General features: G+C 49.6%; 1 protein-coding gene across 1 annotated transcript; it reads left to right on the plus strand.

The window, feature by feature from the left end:
• Positions 1 to 450: 450 nt before the first annotated feature.
• On the plus strand, positions 451 to 16,646 carry LOC102817525 (COP9 signalosome complex subunit 8-like). The gene is made up of 8 exons (XM_006866777.1): positions 451 to 528; positions 6,207 to 6,277; positions 8,066 to 8,114; positions 9,361 to 9,493; positions 12,883 to 12,990; positions 14,948 to 15,010; positions 15,824 to 15,871; positions 16,567 to 16,646. Exons 1-8 carry the CDS (start codon positions 451 to 453, stop codon positions 16,644 to 16,646), a joined length of 630 nt encoding a protein of 209 aa, XP_006866839.1.
• Positions 16,647 to 19,169: the final 2,523 nt, after the last annotated feature.

Below are 19,169 nucleotides of genomic sequence, written 5' to 3' on the forward strand. Positions count from 1 at the left end.
GGGACTTGAGGGTAAGTGTAGAGCATTGTAGTGCATGATAAAGCATTGGCTAGGAGAGCGGGGCGTGCTATTATTACACGTTTCACTGTGCTTCTAGAGAAGCTTCTCTTATTGCGTGTTTATTGTCAGTATTTTGAATGTATGGGTTGTCTTCACAAGGCGTCTGCAAGCAGCTACAAAACTCTTCCCCTTCTGAAATCGACCCTGATTCCCTACGACGACTTCCGGCTAGTCCAGGGCGAGTCCTCCAGAGCATCAGAGAGGCCGGCCAGAGCGGTTACGACTCCGCCCAGACGCATCAACGTTTAACTACGCGCCCCAAGACCGGCGCGCGTGCGTTGTAACGTTCGTTCAATACCTAAGGCTCTTGCGTCATCGCCCATGCGACTACCTTAGGGACAGTCCTGGGTCTGCTTTCGGGAAGGTGAGGCGGTGTGACCGACGGGGAAGATGCCAGTGGCGGTGATGGCGGAAAGCGCCTTCAATTTCAAAAAGTTGTTGGATCAGTGCGAGAACCAGGAGCTCGAGGTAGCGATTCGGGTTGGTGTGGTCGGCCGGTCCGGGGTGCCTGGACCACGGCTCCTGGGGCTGGCGGGGCCGGGGCGGCCTCCGCGGGTATCGGGCTGGACGCCTGGCTCCGGCCGCTGTCGTCTGGCCATAGTGTCCGTTTACCTCGGGGTGGGCTTGTTTCCGATGCTGACGCGTGTCTACAACGACGATGTCTGAACGCCTGTATTTGCTTCGGTGCAGTTGGGACCCTCTTTCCTGACCACAGCGAATTTTCAACTTTTGTGCGCCCAGGTGAAACCTTAAGGAGCTCTGGTAGCGTAGTGGTTATGAATCGGGTTGCAAACCGCAAGGTCAGCAGTTCGAAACTATCAGCTGCTCCGCGGGAGAAAGATGAGGCTTTCTGCTCCCGTAAAGATTTACAGCCTCGGAAACCCTGTACAGGGTCGCTATGGGTCGGAACCGACTCCACGGCACTTAACAACAACAACAAGGTGAAACCTTGACCTGGCTTCTGTGACCAGTATTTTGTTAACGGTTTTTGCTCGGCCTCTGTGAGGGTAATTAATGATCGTTATACACAGGGAATCGTTCTAATGGTGTTGTCTTCGTTTCGAAGCATTTGTTGTTGGTAAGTGCCGTCGAGTCAGTTCCGACCCATAGCGACCCTGTTTCCGAAAGACAGCTGGTGGGCTTGAACCGCCAGCCTTGCAGTTTAATCGGCTTTGCAGTCTGGCTCATTCAGCGTTTTCAAAGACAGCTTTGTTATTGTCGTTAAATTCGTTGTCTTGTAAGGCAGTACACACATCAGAGCAAACTCTCCCGTGCACCTTTGCGCCTAACAGCCCCAGTCGGGTTTTTAGTTTTATTAACTAGTCCTACTGCTTGCTTTCCCATTGCCCAGGAGGAGAAGATGTCTGGGTTTTATTATGAAAGACATTTGTGCAGGGGCACACACACACACACACACACACCAAGGGGGGGAACTTTTCCTAATTCAGAAAGCCCCAGTTATCCCATCATATTATTATGAAGTAACATTACCATTTTGTCTTTACTAAGAGTTAACGGTACCTAGTTGTTTTGTTGTTGGTATGCCAGGGAGTCGGGTCTGACTCACAGTGACCCTGCATAAGGTTTCCGAGGAGTGGCTGATGATCAGCAGTCCAGTGCTTATCCTAGGGCTACAAAATATACATTAGATGAATAAAACAAGCAACCCCTGGGTTAGAAACCAGATTCATTCCATCTGTCTTTATGTGACATTTGTGGGTAAGTTACAACAGGTACATGCAGTGCTTTTTTCTATTTCAGTTGGTGAAATGTCTGCCTTTGTCTAGAGTATGTGTTTAATTTTTCTATACTCAAGGTTGGCAGTTTGACCAGCTTTCTACCAGTGTTCTGCAGGAGCAAGATGAGGCTTTCTGCTCCCGTAAAGATTTGCAGCGTCGGAAACCCTGTGCAGGGTCGCTATGGGTCAGAACCGGCTCCGCATCACATCACCACCACCATACATATGAAAGGAGGCCTGGGGCGGTGCTGCGGGTTAATGCGCCAGATTGTAAAGCCATTGAACTGCAAGGTCTGCAGTTCAAGTTCACCAGCTGCTCCCCGGAAACCCTATACAGGGTCGCTATTGGTCGGAACCAACTCAACGACACTTCATAAGAACAACAGTACATATAAATCACTTAAAAAGAAACACTTTCAAATACACTAAAGCATATTAAACAGAATAAGCCACTTCACAACAACCATATGCACACCAGGAAGTGCCGCCCGGCCCTGAAGCCCTCTCACACTCATTGCTGTGTTTGAGCTCCTTCTTGTAGTCCCTGTGTCAGCCCATCTGGTTAAGGGTCTCCCTGCTTCTTGCTGAACCTCTGCTCTACCGAGCATGACGGCCTTCTCCAAGGACTGGTCCCGCTTGACAGCGTGTCCAAAGTTTGTGAGCCCATGTTTCAGCATCTTTGCCTCCAAGGAGCATTCTGACTACTGCTTCCATCATGATGTAATTGTTCTTCTGACAGGCGATGGTATATTCAGTATTCTTCACCAACACCAAAATTTCAAGGCACCATTTATTTTTCAGGATTCTTATTCATTGTCCTGTGTTCCATACATATGTTGTTAAGTGCTGTCGAGTCAATTCCGACACATAGCAATCCCTGTATAGAGGGTTTCCAAGGAGCAGTTGATGAGCTTGAACCGCCGACCTTGCAGTTCAAACAACTTCGCGGTCTGGCACGTTAGCTCACAGTGCCAGGTGATTGAAAATACCATGGCTAGGGTCAGGCACACCAGAGTCCTCAAAGAAACATCTTTGCTACTTAGCGCTTTTAAAAGGTCATTTGCAGCAGATTTGCTCAGTGCACACTACCTCATTTGATTTCTTGACTGCTGATTTCATGGGAGTTCATTGTGGAGGCAAGTAACGTGAACATGTTCTCCATTTGTCATGAAGAAGTTTGTCGGTCCAGTTGTGGGGATTTTTGCTGTCTGTTTGTTGAGGTCCACACTGAGGATGGGGGCTTTTATCTTCATCATTACATGCTGTTAGAGTTCCTCACCCTCACAAAGTCATCTATGTATCGCAGGTTGCTAACGAGTCGCGTCTCCTTCCAATCTTGATGCCATGTTTTTCATATAGCCCAGCTTCTCAGATTGTGTGCTCAGCATACAGGTTGAAGGTTGTTAAGTGTCATCATGTTGATTCCAATTCATAGTGACAGTGCATAGCGTTCCCAAAGATGTAAATCTTGGTGGGAACAGAAAGCATCATCTTTTTCCTTTAGAGCAGCTGGTAGACTTGAACCGCTCATCTTGTGGTTAGCAGTGCAGTGCTTAGCCTACAGAGCCACAGGTTGAATGAGTCTGGTGAAAGGCTACACCCTTTATGAGCACCTTTCCTGGGTTTAAGCCTGTCAGCATCCCCTTGTTCCCTTTGAATAGCTGTCTCTTGGTCTAGGACAGGTTCGTGGTGAGCCGAGTCTGGCCTCCCATTCTTCTCAGTGTTGACCATAACTTGTCGGGATCCACACAGTCGAATGTCTTGGCTTAGTCAGGAAAGCACAAGTAAAGATCTTTCTGGTATTCTGTGTGTTCGGCCAAGCTCTGGTAACCAGCAGTGATGAGCAGCCCTGAGGATGACGGGCGTGCTGTTGGAAAGTATGGGATTTCCTCCTGGCGTCATCACGGGAGGTTTGTATCGAGCTTTCTCTCATCCTACATAGCCTTGTGGTAGCAGCCAAGCCCTTGGTCAGTGTATTAGGACCCTGCCCCTCTAACTTGGCCACCCCTGCTTCAGCGAGGCAAAAGGCTTCAGCTTACTCTTTCCGTAAAAGCTTTTTCAGTTCTGGAACTGTTCAGTCCCAGCCTTGGTCCTAAAATGCTCTCATCTGCTGCTGCCGGCCTAGGTCTTCTCTGGTCCGTGCTCTGGCGTGGGCATTGAGTATGTCTCCCATACCTCTCCCACTGACGTCTAACTGCAGGTGAACGCCAGCATCAGCCACAATTTGTCCATCTTCGCTGAGATATCAGCTGTTGTTAGGTGACGTCGAGTCTGTTCCAGCTCATAGCAACCATGTGTACAACACAACGAAACACTGTCCGTTCCTGTACTATCCTCAGCAGTTGTTATGTGTAAGCCCGATGCTGCTGCCACGGTGTCAGTCATCTCATTAGGGGCTTCCTCTTTTGCTGACCCTCCACTGTACCAAGCATGATGTCCTTTTCCAGGGACTGAGACCATGAGAGATGAAGTCTCACCATCCTCGCTTCTAAGGTGCGTTCTGGTTGAACTTCTTCCAGCAATAGACCTGTTTGTTCTTTTGGCAGTCCAGGTATTTTTAACATTCCTCTTCTTCACTATAATTCAGATGCATTAATTATTCTATAGTCTTCCTTATTCATTGTCCAGCTTTCACATACATATGTGAGGTGGCTGAAAATACCATGGCTTGGGTTAGGTGCACCTTTAGCCTCAAACTGACATCTTTGCTCTTGAACACTTTAAAGAGGTCTTGTGCAGCAGATTTGTGTAATGCACAATATGACATTTGATTTCATGACACCTGCTTCCATGTGTGTTGATTGTGGATTCAAGCAAAATGAAGTCTTTGACAACATCAATCTTTTCTCCATTTATCTTGATGTTATTTATTGGTCCCGTGGTGAGAATTTTTTGTTTTCTTTACATTGAGGTGCAACACACTGACTCTGTTCATTGAGCTTCATCGGTGTTTCAAGTCCCCATTCAGCAAGCAAGGTTATACCACCAACATATCACAGATGATGTCAGGGGTAGACCCCTGAAAAGCATGTGCAAATCAGGGCATGAGATGTTCCACATTCCATTCATATTTGACTGCTTCTCTTCATCCTAAGAATTGACAGTGTCGTTGATGTTGTCAGCCCTCCACAACTCCCACACATGTGCCCCATGTGCTGTGAGAAGGGCCCGCGTAAATAGAGGCCGGAAGGAGGTGATGACTCGGGGCCTTCTGACTGAAGTAGTGATATGGGGAAGTAGGACCTCTATACGGGGAAAGTCATCTAAAGGCCTGGCTGTCCCGGTGTGTTGTTAAGCTCAGGGGATCTTGAAAGGCATTGTCTTGGCCAAGCAGCTGTTCAGCAGCAGAACAAGATGGCAGTTGTGACAAAGGAAGACATGCCGTAGTCATATGACGAAGTGCCCTCCGACTTAGATAACAGCACAGCACACAAGCAGAGGCCTGAGCTTGAAATCCTGGATGTGCTACCTCCAAGCAGTAACCTTAGCCTGCCCCTCCTTCAGTGCCTGTGTCCTGGTGCGCTTTTTCCTTACTTTGAAACACAGGTCCTTTCGGGCATTTTTCCCACTATTAAACACTTGGTCTGGCAAATCACCTCCCTCCTTAGTGACTTTGTCGCACTGACATTGGCCCTGCTGCAGTTTCACCTCGCCCTTCAATACTGTGCACCGGCGCCATCCCTTTGAACTCCGTAACGCTTTGCACAGGTGCCCTAACTCTGAACCTTTAACCCTGTGCACATGCCTCCTCACAGTTAACCCTTAGCACTGCATATGTGCCGTCACTTTGAAACCATGAGCCCACACCCAGCTCAGCATTGGTTCCCTGAGTACAGTCACCTGCACTTGCTACATCACTGACACAGCTTGGAGCCTTCCCTTGCTCTGAAGTCAGGCCCAGAGGCATGCTTCCTGTCCGTCATTACACACCTGTCCTACTTCCTGCAGAGCCTGTCACGTGCTCCAGGAGTCTCACGTGATCTGTTAGCATTGTGCCCATCATGGTCCAGTCTCCTCACTTTATTATTACCGCTTATTTTCATTGTAATTGCTTTCCTTTTCTTTGATGTTGATAAGAGGAAAAGCAAGCCACTTATGATGTTGCACGTTCAGCGCAGTGTTAGCGGCATTGGGGGCGGACGGTCTTCTTCCTCGAGCTGAGAAGCCGCCGGAGCCTGTAGTGTTGTCCTGCGCATCCCAAAGCCGTGCGTGGGTTCGCCCGTTATTGTGATCCACAGTAGGCAACACAACACAGCAGGCTTTATGGCAGTCTGTCCTGAAGTATGAGTTGTCCGTAACACAGCTGTTCCTACCCTGGGGGCTCATTGCACTGTTGTTGTTGTTGTTTTTAATAAAAAGATAACATATAAATGACTGTGCTTTTTCTTTGTCATTTCTGGGTTTCTAGGCTCCTGGAGGAATTGCTACAGCCCCGGTGTACGGTCAGCTCCTGGCTTTGTACCTGCTCCACAATGACATGTACGTACCTTCTCCCTACAGGGGACGGAGTCCCCAGGGACACAGCTGCGCCCTTTTGTCAAAATAGCGCTCAGAGCCCGGCCTTGTAACGTCTCCTGCACCGAGCACACCTGCGGGAATTAGGATTGGTGGCAGTTACGTGCCCTGCAGTAGGTTCCGACTCATAGCGACCCTGCACAGGGTTTCTGAGGCTGTAAAGCAGAAAGCCTCATCTTTCTCCTGAGAAATGGCTGGTAGTTTCAAACTGCCGACCATGAGATTAGCAGCCCAACTCGTAACCACTATGCTACCAGGGCTCCTTGAATTATTTGGTTTTGCCTCTGCCCCCAAGCACACTGCCATGCAGCCCCTTCCAGCTCATGGCGGCCTTGAAGGACACACTGGAAATGTCCCCTGGCGCTTCCAGAGCTCGCAGGCTTTCTCCACGGAACAGCTGGTGGCTTCGAACCACCAATCGTGTCCTGAACAGCCCAGTTAGCCTGCTGCCCCATTCAGACTCCTTGTTTTACACATACCTTCTAAAATATTTCAAGTGGGTCTGAGAAGCTACGTTGTCAACTCCTTAATGTCTGTTGACTTTTTTTTCTAACTTACTGGCCTCTGTGGAGTCCAGGTGGGTGCTGTGGGTTAATGCGCTGGACTGCAAAGTCAGTTTGAACCACAGGGTTGACGGTTCAAGCTCACTAGCTGCTCCTCGGAAATCCTAGACAGAGTCTGTGGATTGGAACCGACAACAGCCTGGCCTCTGTGGATTTCCATTTAATTGGTAGTCCAAGAGATGCTTAGAGGGAGAATTTTTTGAGACATCTAAAGACAACTTTATTACGAAGAAAGTGTATGAGATTTCTTGTGTGTTTTTCTTCCTTCTTTATGGTCACTGGAGAAAACTCAGCAAGCGCAGCTGTGCAAAGCAGAGGTGTCCCCAATAGTTGTACAACCCACTGATAACTACGATCACATTTTGTTTCAGTCGTCCAAATCTCTTTCAGTTCCATACCTTCGTAAACATGAGATACCAGGGCAGTGCACATACCTGAATGGGGAGAAATGCACTACGTGCCATACAGCTTGCTGGGGAGTGTTGGGGCCTCGCTAGTGCAGACGGGTTCACATTCACAGTGGAATACATTTACTGCACACTGGTTCTGTTTCAGTCTTTGTGTGTTTAATGTACTGCTGCCATAACATAGGACCTAGATCTTAATAAAGTCACAGTGTGACAGAATGTGACTTTTTGGTAGAAATATTCCATGTATTTTTATCTGGAAAACCACTTCTGTGTCCCCTGAACACATTCATAGAACAATGCATTCTGTTGTGTAGAATATTTTAGAGTATTGTTGTTAAGTACTGTCAAGTCAATTCTGACTCAGAGCCACCCTGCATAGGATTTCCCAGGAGTGGCTGGTGGGTTTGAACTGCAGACCTTACAGTTAGCAGCCCAGTGCTTATCCTACAGCACCACACCAGGACTCCATCTTAGGTTATGTTGTTGTTTTGGTTGTGTACCATCGAGTCAGTTCTGACTCATAGTGACCCTGTATAGGATTTCCAAGGCTATCAATGTTTACAGGAGTAGAAAGCTCCATCTTTCTCCCAAGGAGCAGCGGTGGGTTTGAACTGGGGACCCTGCGGTTAACAGCTGAGTGCGTATCCTGCAGCACAACCAGGACTCATGTCAGAGTCTGCGTCTGCGTATTTGTATTGGAGTTTTGAAAATGTCAACAATAATGGAGATGCTTATTTTTGTTGTTGATCTTTGTTTTCTCTTGGGGTGGTCACATTTAGGAATAATGCAAGATATCTTTGGAAAAGAATACCACCTGCTATCAAATCTGTAAGTATCCTTTCAATATAATTACTACTTTACTATAGTAATGACATTCACAGAAGTCGTCATTAAATATTTAGTACTCAAGTTCAATACTAGATCTTCAAATTCTTGTAACCACAAATGGGCCCTTCTCTTAGATGGTGCGGGAATCTCTGCTTATGTCCAGCTGGCCAGAATTCCTGAGACACTTCTCAGCTGAGTGACTCCCATCCCCCACCCCACCCCCAGTAAATTCCACATGTGAGCCAGTTGACATGGGATAGATGTATTGGTGTACTTTTCCAAAATGGAACTTAATTTGAAGCCAGTATATTACCACCATTTTCTAAGATACGATCATGTGCCTTACTGGCATTAACGTCATTTTGATAGCCTGTATTTTAGGGTTCTTCGTTTGCTTGGGAGGTCAGATTAAATCACCTCATAAAGGTGTCTTCCAACACGGAACGTGGCAGATTTCTCGTTTCATGTGATTGGTTTTCTGTGGCCAGCGCCCGTAAGACTCACACTGTAGCTGGCTTGTTATTGTGTCGTTGCTGCTCTGAAGCCGATGAGATCAGTGCTTGTCCGTGGCGCAGCTTGTCCCTCCGCAGCCCTTTGGTCCACTGCCCCTGCCCAGTGCTTGTCTGCAGTGTGGCTTGTCCATCTGCAGCCCCTCGGTCCGCTGCCCCTGCACGGCGCAGCTGTAAACAGAGAATGCGCTGGAGACACTGAGCCTGGTAGCCTTTGACACCAGGAGCCACAGAAGACCCTGTCTTCCACTTAGGGTCTGTGTTAGCCACTTTGTCACTCTACTTTTCTCATAAATGCAGTCTGCAAGTGTGGCGGAGGGTGGAGGGAGGGCACTTCAGAAGTTCGTTGAAAATTCTGTTTTTTCATTCCATTTTTCTCTCGGCTTTTGAAGCTTCCTCATACAGAGCGATGTTTTACTTGTATTTCACTTTTGTGTTTTGTCTGTATTTGTGTGTATGTGTGTGTGTATAATCTATAAAGGAAATACTCTAAACTGTTTAAGGAAATGAATTCCCAGGCTTTATGTCTGAAATGATCGGGGCTGTTTTCTCAGGCTTTCATTTGCTGTTATGATAGAAACTCGTATCACAGGCCAGTGAACGTATGTGTCTGTCTGCACAGTATTGACAAGCCTCTTTGGTAGTGAGCTAGTTCTGTTGTGTCTGCTATAATGTCTTAAGTTGCCGCACTGGTAAGTCGGCAGCGAGAGCCCTGAAGGCAGGACCGTGTGTTGCAGGCACATTCTGAACTGGGGGCGATCTGGTCCGTGGGACAGAGGATCTGGCAGCGAGACTTCCCTGGGATCTACATGGCCATCGGTGCTCACCAGTGGTCGGAGGCGGTGCAGCCCATCATGGACGCCCTGAGAGGTAGAGCTGCTAGGGTGTGCGCATCCTTGGGCAGACCCAGTCCCCAAGCACTGCGGTGGGAGGACGCCAGCGGGGTGCAAGAGGTAGCTGGGACTGCCTGGTGGATGGGGTCCTTCACGTGGGTAACGGAGGAGCAGTTTGGGTGTAGACCTGCTCCTTTACCTCAGGCTGTTGAGAGGGTTCCGCAGTTAGGGGCCTTGCTGACTCAGTTGCTCTTGTTGGCCTAGGTTGCTTTGTTGCTAATAGTAAACGGACGTCTTGGATGCTGCAATTGGAACGCTCTATTCCAGGACACGCGCTGTGCTTGGGCCCTGTGGACCTGTCCTGGGTGTGTGCATTTCACAGGGCATCAGTTTAGGCTGTGGAAACTCACACGCTCCTGGGCACTGGCCTGAAAGAATGGAAGCTGTGGCGGGGAGGTCATGTTCCACCAGAGGAACTTGCCCTCACCCCTACACCTGCTGCCAGCCTCCCGAAATCCCCACGGTGACCTCTTGTGTCTGAGTGTCTCCCTGCTAGTCCCTCGCCTGCCCTCGCCCTGTTGATACAGGAAGTAAGGGTGACCCTGGCCTCTGTGTCCACCCGGCGACAAAAGGAGTGGACTACAGTGGTGCCAAGCGCAGCTCTGTGCTTGTCCCCAGAGTCAGCTGAACAGGACGGGTTGGGGCCGAGCCGAGCTGTGTGAGGGCCAGCAATGGGGCTAGGACTGGAGGGGCTCATCAGTGAGGCGTGTCCATGTGGGAGGTGAAGTACAGACTCGTTCTCCCAGCCCTGTGTGAACTCTTTCCTGTGCACGCTGATGTGGAAAGAAACCCAGAGCTTTTGTGTTGCCGCCGGGCTAGATTGGCGGCCCCGTCCTTCCTACCTGGGAGTGCGTTGCAGCCCCAGGTGGGAAGACCCCCTTCCTGAAAAGAGACGTTGTGGTTGTTGTTGTTAGGTGCCACTAAGTCCATAACGACCCATAGCGGCCCCATGCGCAGCAGAACGAATCGCTGCCCAATGCTGGGCCAAACCCATAATTGTTACCACGCTTGAGCCCATTGATGCTGCCATTCCATCTCGCTGGGGGTCTTCCTCTTTTTCTCTGATCCTCCACCTTACCAAACATGATATCCTTCTCAAGAGACTGGTCCCTTCTGATAATAAGTCCGAAGTATGAGAGACGAAGTTTGGCCATTCCTGGCCTCCAAGGAGCACTCTGGCTGCACTTCTTCTAAAAAAGATCTATTGATTCTTTTGGCAGCCCATGGCACTATCAATATTCTCCTCCAACACCATAACTCAAAGGCATCAATTTTTCTAAGGTCTTCCTTATTCACTGTCCAGCTTTTGCATGCATGTGAGGTTATTGAAAATACCATGGCTTGGGTCAGGCACACCTTAGTCCTCAAGCTGACATCTCTGCTCTTCAGTACTTTAAAAAGTTCCTGTGCAGCAGATTTGCCTAATGCAATACGTCCTTGATTTCTTGACTGCTGCTTCTGTGAGTGTTGATAGTTGATCCAAGAAGAATAAAGTCCTTGACAACTTCAATCTTTTCTCCTTTGATAAGAATGTTGTTTATTGGTTCAGTGGTGAGGATTTTTGTTTTCTTTACATTGAAATGCAATGCATACTGAAGGCTGTGCTCTTTGATCTTCATCAATAAGTATTTTAAGTCCTCTTCACTTTCAGCGATCAAGGTTGTATCATCTGCATATCTCAGATTGTTAATGAGTCTTCTTCCAATCCTGATGCCACGTTTTTTTTCATATAACCCAGCTTCTTGGATAATTTGCTCAGCATACAGGTAAAATAAGTATGGTAAAAGAGTACAACCTTGTCACACACCCTTCTTAATTTTAAACCATTCAGTGTTGCCATGTTCTGTTTGAACAACTGCCTCTTTGTCCATGTACAGATTCCTCCTGAGCACAATTAAGAGTTCCGGAATACTCATACTTTGCAATGTTGTCCATAGCTTGTCAAGAGCCACATAATCGAAAGCCTTTGCATAGTCAATAAAGCACAGGTAAACCTCTTTCTGGTATTCTCTGATTTTAGCCAAGATCCATCCTTCGTTCCACATCCTCTTCTGAATCCGGCTAGAACTTCTGGAAGTTCTCTGTCAATGTATGCTTGCAGCCGTTTCTGTATTACCTTTAGTAAAACTACTCACATGGGATATCAAACATATTGTCCGATGATTTCCGCATTCCATTGGGTCACCTCTCTTTGGATTGGGCACAAATACTCTTCCAGTCAGTCAGCCAAATAGTTGTCTTCCAGATTTCTTGGCAGAGATGAGTGAGTGCCTCCAGTGCCGCCTCGCTTTTTTGAAAGATTTCAATTTTTATTCCATCAATTTCTGGTGCCGTGTTCTTTGCCAATTCCTTCAACGCACTTTGGACTTCTTCCTTCAGTATCATTGGCTCTTGATCACATGCTACCTCTTGAAGTGGTTGAACATCAACCATTTCCTTTCAGTACAGTGACTCTGTGTATTCCTTCCATCTTCTTTTGCTGCTTTCTGCATCATTCAATCATTTGCCCGGAGAATCCTTCAGTAACGAAAGTCAAGCCTTGAATGTTTTCTTCAGTTCCCTCAGCTTGAGAAATGCTGAGCGTGTTCTTCCCTTTTGGTTTTCTAACTCCAGATCTTGGCACATTTCTTTGTAATAATTGACTTTATCTTCTCTAGCTGACCTTTGAAATGATCTGTTCAACTCTTGTACTTTATCATTTCTTCCATTTGCATTAGCATCTGCACCCTGGAGAGCAAGTTTCAGTGTCTCTTCTGACATCTGTTTTGACCTTTTCCTTCTTTCTTGTTGTCTTAATGACTTTAAATATCACCGTGGGTGACTCTGCTGGTATTAAAATACCTGTGGTATACCTTCCAGAATCACAGCAACTCACAAGCCACCACAGTATGATGAACTGACAGACGAGTGGTGGGAGAAGAGATGTAGATTTCCCACATCGTTTCCGTGTGTGTCCATGAACGTGAACGTGTGAGCGGCCCGATGGACACACCCTTGGGAACCGTTTCCGTTTCCCGGCTAGTGAGGCCTGCACCTTACACTCTGCTGTGTGCTCTACATGAGCTTGTGTTACGTCCCTCCAGGAAAGGAAAAGTGTACGTTCACATACGTCAGTTTGTTTCTAATGAAATGGTTTTCGAGTTGAGTCTCGCTTGCTAACTTACTTCATCTGTGGGATTTCCCTTGTCATCTGGAGGATTTAGGTGTCGTCCGGAGAACCAGTTGTACTGGAGTCCCCCAAAATCCAGGCCCAGGCTTCTGTGTCTAGGGGGTGCGTCTAGCTGCTCTGTGGAAATTCAGCAGGAACTGGTGGTGTTTGCATTTTGAAGGCGGCTGCTCTCGGACTTACTGTCTGCTCCTCCACAGACGCGACCAGGCGGCGGGCCTTTGCCCTGGTGTCCCAGGCGTATACCTCCATCCTCGCTGACGACTTTGCTGCCTTTGTGGGACTTCCTGTTGAAGAGGCAGTGAAAGGTAGTGTGGCTTCACGTTTTCCTCACAGGGCAGTGGCAGGCAGAAGTCTGAGGTCTTGGTCTGTCCCTAAAGTCTTGGAGCCAGGTATGTCTGGAAGTCAGACTTCTGTGTGCTGTTGAGATGGGACGGAGTTCTGTGGGAGCCGGAATTTGGTGGACGCCTTGTTTTCTGAGTTTTCCAGATTTGCCTCCTTTGGCGCGGTGCTGCTGACTTTAGAGGAAAGATTTGCGCTTTCCCTGTCTGGCAGGCACCAGCGTCCCCAGGTTGGACTGTTAGGGGACAAGGAGCCCTGGTGGCGCAGTGGTGAGGTGCTTGGCTGCTAACTGAAAGGCTGGAAGTGAGACTCCCCCTGGCTCTCCGGGGGTACAGATGTGACAGTCTGCTTCCATCAAGCTGACAGCCTGGCGCCGCGCCCTCTGGGGCCCTAAGTGGAACTGACTCAGCGGCCATGGAAACGTTACGCAGCCCCCACCCTTGAATCTTAGGCCCACCCTGTCCTCGGGCACAGTGACATCTGTAAGACAGCCTGTGCGTATCCAAGTCGGGGCCCCCGGAACGTATAAACCCACAGCAGTGCCAGGAAAAAGCATTTGGTTTGTAGAGCTTTTGGATTTCTGAGTTGTGGATAACAGGTTTTGGACCAGGATTTGCCGTTGAAGCACTTTTCTGGCAAGGATTGTTGATATGAAGTGCCATTGAGTTGGTTTCAATTCATAGCAGCTCTGTATAGGGTTTCTGAGGATGGTGGTGGATTTGAACCACTAACCTTTTGGTTAGTGGTACAGTTTTCATTCTACAGCACCACACAAAGAGAGGCACCATTTAAAGGCATATTAGAGTAGGAGCTTTGCCAGTGAGTACTTTGCTGTTTAGGTGGAAATAAAAACGTGTATATGTCTCAGTGCATCAAGACACCGTACGCTCCCTGCAGCTAGCTCACCATGGTCCCCTGGCCTGTCCCCATTAGTTCCTGCCTTCTCTAAGATCACCTGCTGTTGGGGGTTGGGGGGTGGTGTTGGCATCAGCCCAGGAGATGGACATACAGGGAGGGCAGAGGACAGAGGAAGACGGGGCATCTGATCTCACCCCAAACCTCAGGGCAACCTACCAAGTGCTGTCACAGGGAGATGCAGCAATATCACGTCCTTAAGTGAAGAGGTGTTCCCTGAAGGTGTGTATGTGGGTACTCAGTGCGTGTGTGAACACAGACCCTCATTCCACTCACTGCCCTGCCCTGTGTGTGTGTGTGTGAGAGAGAGAGAGAGAGAGAGAGAACACAGACCCTCATTCCTCTCACTGCCCTGCCCTGTGTGTGTGTGTGTGTGTGAGAGAGAGAGAGAGAGAGAACACAGACCCTCATTCCACTCACTGTTCACATGTAGAAATCTTCTCACCGTCCTTGCAAAGGCAGCCTCATCCCAGAATCCCTTTGCGCCGTCTTCCCTAGGCTCGCCCTTGAGCCTGCTCACATGTGTGCGCTCCAGGTGTTATTTCTGAGGAGGTGCCCACTCTGCTACCCCTGTCTCTGTCAGAGACAGCACCCTGTGTCATAGTGACCATCCTTTTCCGTCCTCCTGCTGACATGTGATTTCCCCGGGCACCACAGTGTGCTCTGAGGGCCCAGGGCCTAGAAAGGGCACAGGGTAGTGAGATGTCGCTGGCCCAGCGGTGGCCGTCTCCTGCGTGTTCTGTTCAGCAATCCACGACCTGCTGGCTGTGGTGCTGTAGCGGCTCAGACAGAGTACACTCAAGCTTTCAGATGTCTCAGAAATATTTCAAAGCCGTTACGATGGAGTGTGCTGACTGCAGCCTACCTGCTTAGTAAAAATACGCCGTGTATGTAACAAACCAGACCTGTCCACACAAGGGATGTCAATGGTGGAGTGTGGACCTGGCTGAATGGAGATAGTATGCGGTTTCCACTAGGAAGTCATCTGTGTCTGCTGTCTGTCCGCAGGCATCTTGGAGCAAGGATGGCACGCTGACTCCGCCACAAGAATGGTCATGCCCAAAAAGCCAGGTAGGTGGCACACTGCCTGTGCCGGTGAGCAGCTTCAGGCTTCTCTGATCCAGCCGTGGGAGATGCGCACAGTGACCTGAGAGTGAGGAGTTCCCACGGGACCTCCTTCACCTTCACTGTGAAAACGTGTCAGTAGAACCCAGGGGGCTTCAGAAGGGCCATGGGGGAGCAGCGGTTAAGCACTTGGCTGCTAACTGAAAGTCAGTGGTCAGAACCCACCAGCTGCTCTGCGGGAGAAAGGGGTGGCAGTCTGCTTCCATAAAACATGACTACCACAGGATCTCTCTGGAGCAGTTCTGGTCTGTCCTGTGGGGTCACTGAGTCAGCTGGACGGCAGTGGGTTTGGATTGAAAGGTGTCTTTTGGTCGGGATTAGAACCAGTGACCCTTCAGTGGGGTCCTTCCCTCACTCAGCAAGTTCCTGTCCTCATAGGATCGAGACTGCCTCACGTTCTCCACCGTTTCCCTTTTCCCTTGTACATGAGTCAGGTAGACGCTATGGACAGCCTTCAGGTCCACAAACACGTGCTCTTGCCCTTGTCTGCATCTGGTCCCTGGGGCCAGGTGTCCTGTGTCCCTGACAAGCCGGCTCACTGCTGCTGCTGCTTGTCCCAATCCCTGCTGGTGACCAGGCTCAGGGTCCACAGCACCCACCCGCCCCGGAGTTTGGTAAAGTACACACGGCCGCCGTGGACTCCAGCTAGTGGAGGTCTGACACCACGTGCTGTTGTCTATGAGAAATTCAGGACACATCGTAGGCCAGGGGCCTGTGCAGAGACCACTCTGTAAATCGGGCTGAATTCTGTGTGTTCAGTTGCAGGAGTCCTGGACGCGCCCTTTAACCGGTTCAGTCCGCTGTCAGGTACGCATCGTCACAGGAGTTGTGGAAACATTTTGTGTTCTTCCTTTCTGTTTATAACGCGCATCTACGACAGTTTCAAGCCGATGTGAATCACGGGAACTAAGGGTAACGGGCTTTCCCGCGGGTCATTTGAAGGCCCTTCTTGCTTGCAGTTTTTCTTTGTACCCATCCTGCGAGCCAAGTCGTAGTTCTGTGTTTGCTGTTCATACTCCTCAGCATTGTGTTGGGTTGTTTGCAGCACATCTGGTCCCTGGAGCTCACATTGGGGTGCTGTCCCTCTCCCCAAGTGTCACAGCCAGAAGCAGCTGCTCCCTGCACTCAGCAGGGGGCCCAGGGTGACCACCCCGAGGGATTGTGAGCTCTGGAGGGCAGGGGTCTCTGTGGTCTCTGGTAAGGATCCTGTGGGGGTCAAATCAGGTGGAAGCTGTGTGGGCGGGAAGGGACCCTGTTTGGACAGCTGCCGCTGGTGAGAAACTAGTCAGCGTGTGTCCAGCCCTGACATGGTGTACTCAGCAGCAACAGCGGCCACCGCGAAGCCACACTCACTCTTCCGGCCTGGGACAACAACCTAACAGGACACCACGCCTCGGCCCCATTGTTCCCCCATCAGGGCCATCTGAGACCTCCGGGGACCGGGCCGGGCCATGCTTAGTGGGTACTGGTATCTCACTTCCTGTTTCTCCTCCCACCTGCAGAGTCTGCCCCTGTCCCGCCCATCCCCAATGAGCAGCAGTTGGCCAGACTGACGGACTACGTGGCCTTCCTGGAGAACTGAGTCTTCCCGAGCTCATGTGCGGACGTGCAGAGCCACGCACCCTGTGTAAATGCGGTTTGTTGGGCGGGTTGAGCACCTCCGTGCCCCTCTCTGAGTAGGTGACAAATGCCCGGATCCTATAAAGTGGGTTTTACGTCTCTAGTCCTGGCGCTGAGTCGTTGTTGGCGGACTTCCTGTTTTGTAATTAGCAACAACGTGGATGGGCCTGGGCCGTCGTGTTAGGTGCTTGGTTTGTATGTCATGAAGCGCTGATGACGGCGGTTCACATCGCTGGGGATTCAGACTCCCTTCCGGAGAATGGGCTTCTTGGTTCCCTCCCCACCTCCTGAAAGTCACGAAGGTAGAGACCTGCATGTAGCTGAGGAACGGAGGACCCTGCCTTCCTGAAATGGGCTGCAGCGGGCAGCGGAGGACTTAGGTCAGATGTTCTGGAAAAGAGTTCTGGGGACACAGCTCTGAGAACTCTTCACCCCGGGCCCGGGCTCCGCCTTTGGGAGGACTGCTCAGTGAACATTTTTTTCTGCGTGTGTGACAGCCATGTTCATACTTCGGTTGTGTACTGTCTCCTCAGGCTAACAGCCCCTCGGTCATGCATTCTGCTTCTGTTCAATAAATAACTTCCTTGGATTCCTTCCCTGTTCCGAGTTTCTGGACTTTTCTGTCGTACTTTCCTTTGTGTGGACGTGTTCTCATTTTTCTCGTTTGTCAGTGAGTCTTAAAATGGGAATTTCCTGATGGAACCGTCACCTTCAATACACCCCGTTGGCTGACTTGACTCTCGGGGCTTGATGACGTAAGGACTCAGGCTTTTAACTGGACCAGACAAGTGTCCTTCCTGGATCCCTCCGTAATAAGTGACTGCCCCCCTCACGGTAAACGCCTCACAGGTTGTCACGTGGGCTCTCTGCTGTTTCGGTCAAATCCCACCTGAGGAAACGTGCGCGGGTAGTGGCGGTTTTTCAGGTGCGGTTTCACTGAGCCCTGATGACTGTGTCACATGGCTAAACCTCCCTGGCTCACAGGCAAAGGAAGGAACATTCCAGAAGGAGCTGGATTCAACAGAGAGTAGCAATGTCCAGCTCTGCACTCGCAGGTCTTCCTGGGGTCTGCTCCCTGGAAACCCTGAGGGGCGTTGGGCTTAGTCCTATGTAGTTGTTATGATTTTTTGCAGTTGAGCAAAGTCACATGCCTGTGATCTTGCTCTTTCTCTGAGTTGAAGAAAGTTTTCCGAATGAGGTGTGAAAAGGTTCTCTAAATAGATCCAAATTCCTAAAGACTAGCTGGAGCCAGGGTGGACGGGTCTTGATTTAAGTGGCTGACATAGGTCTCTGAGGTCAGTTGAGATAGTGGAAAACTAGGCATGCTCTGATCATCTTTTCTAAAAAGGAGGGAGTTTTGAGGACTATGCTCTCTACCCGTCTGACCAGAATGCATCCGCAGCACTGAGTCTGTTCGCCTGAGTGAGGCTGCAGGGGTAAAGCTCCATTTGGAACCAGGTCTGTTTGGGGTCCCATCTGAGGAGCCAGCAAGAAGGAGTTTGGGTTCAGCAATGTTCTGGTTGTTCGCCTGTGCCCTCTGTAAGAAACATAGCAGACACCCTGGAAGCAAGGTAACCTCTGAGGTGATTCCACCCTGTTCACAGGCTCCCTGTTCCATAGGGTCTTCAATGACTGATTTTATGGGAAACAGATTGGCCTTCCCTTCAGGTCAGCTAAATCGGATGGGTGAGAACTAGATGAGGTTGTTTGTGAAGCCATGGGCTGTATAATGCTAAGGAAGATTGGCTCCCAAAATTCCAAACCCATCTGGCAGCCTTCAGCCGCTGGAGGTCACCCTTAAAACCCAGGGTCCAAGCAGTTGTCTAGGATTGTTGAAGCCCTTTCCTCATTAAACACAAAGATAGGGAATGGAGACTAGCGATGTGCCTTCCCTTGCTTCAGTTTTACCGAAGGCACTTTTGATGGCTGGTTTCACATGATGAGTTTGTAGCTATTGTCAGTGTCTTTCTGTGGGATGTCTGTCTGGTTCCTTGGAGAGATGGCTTTGACGTGACCAGAGCTGCTGTTCTGGAGTAGAACGCTGTGCAAAGCTTTCTGCACCCCCACCCACACCCTCCCCAGAAGAAAGAGGTGGCACTGTGTTCCAACAAAGGTGACAACCTTGGAAAGCCCAGGGGGCAGTACTAAACCTGTCCTATGGGATCTTTCATGAACTCTGCTTCCATGAAGACTGATTGGGACCCAAGGAAAATGAAATCTTTGACAGCTTGTATCTTTTCCCCTATTGTTGTTAAGTGCCATCAAGTTGGTTGGGACTCAGGGTGACTAGATATAGATATATACATATACATTGTTGTTGTCAGGTACCATCGAGTCGGAATCAACTCATAGCGACCACATGCAAAGCAGAACGAAACAATGTCAGATTCTGGGCCAACCTCACTACCGCCGCCACACTCGCCATCAATGATGTCATCTGGCTGATCCATATCATTGGGGGTCTTCCTCTTTTTCTCTGACCCTC

Source organism: Chrysochloris asiatica, unplaced genomic scaffold, assembly GCF_000296735.1.
Source record: "Chrysochloris asiatica unplaced genomic scaffold, ChrAsi1.0 scaffold00096, whole genome shotgun sequence".
In the NCBI taxonomy this organism is placed as follows: domain Eukaryota; kingdom Metazoa; phylum Chordata; class Mammalia; order Afrosoricida; family Chrysochloridae; genus Chrysochloris; species Chrysochloris asiatica.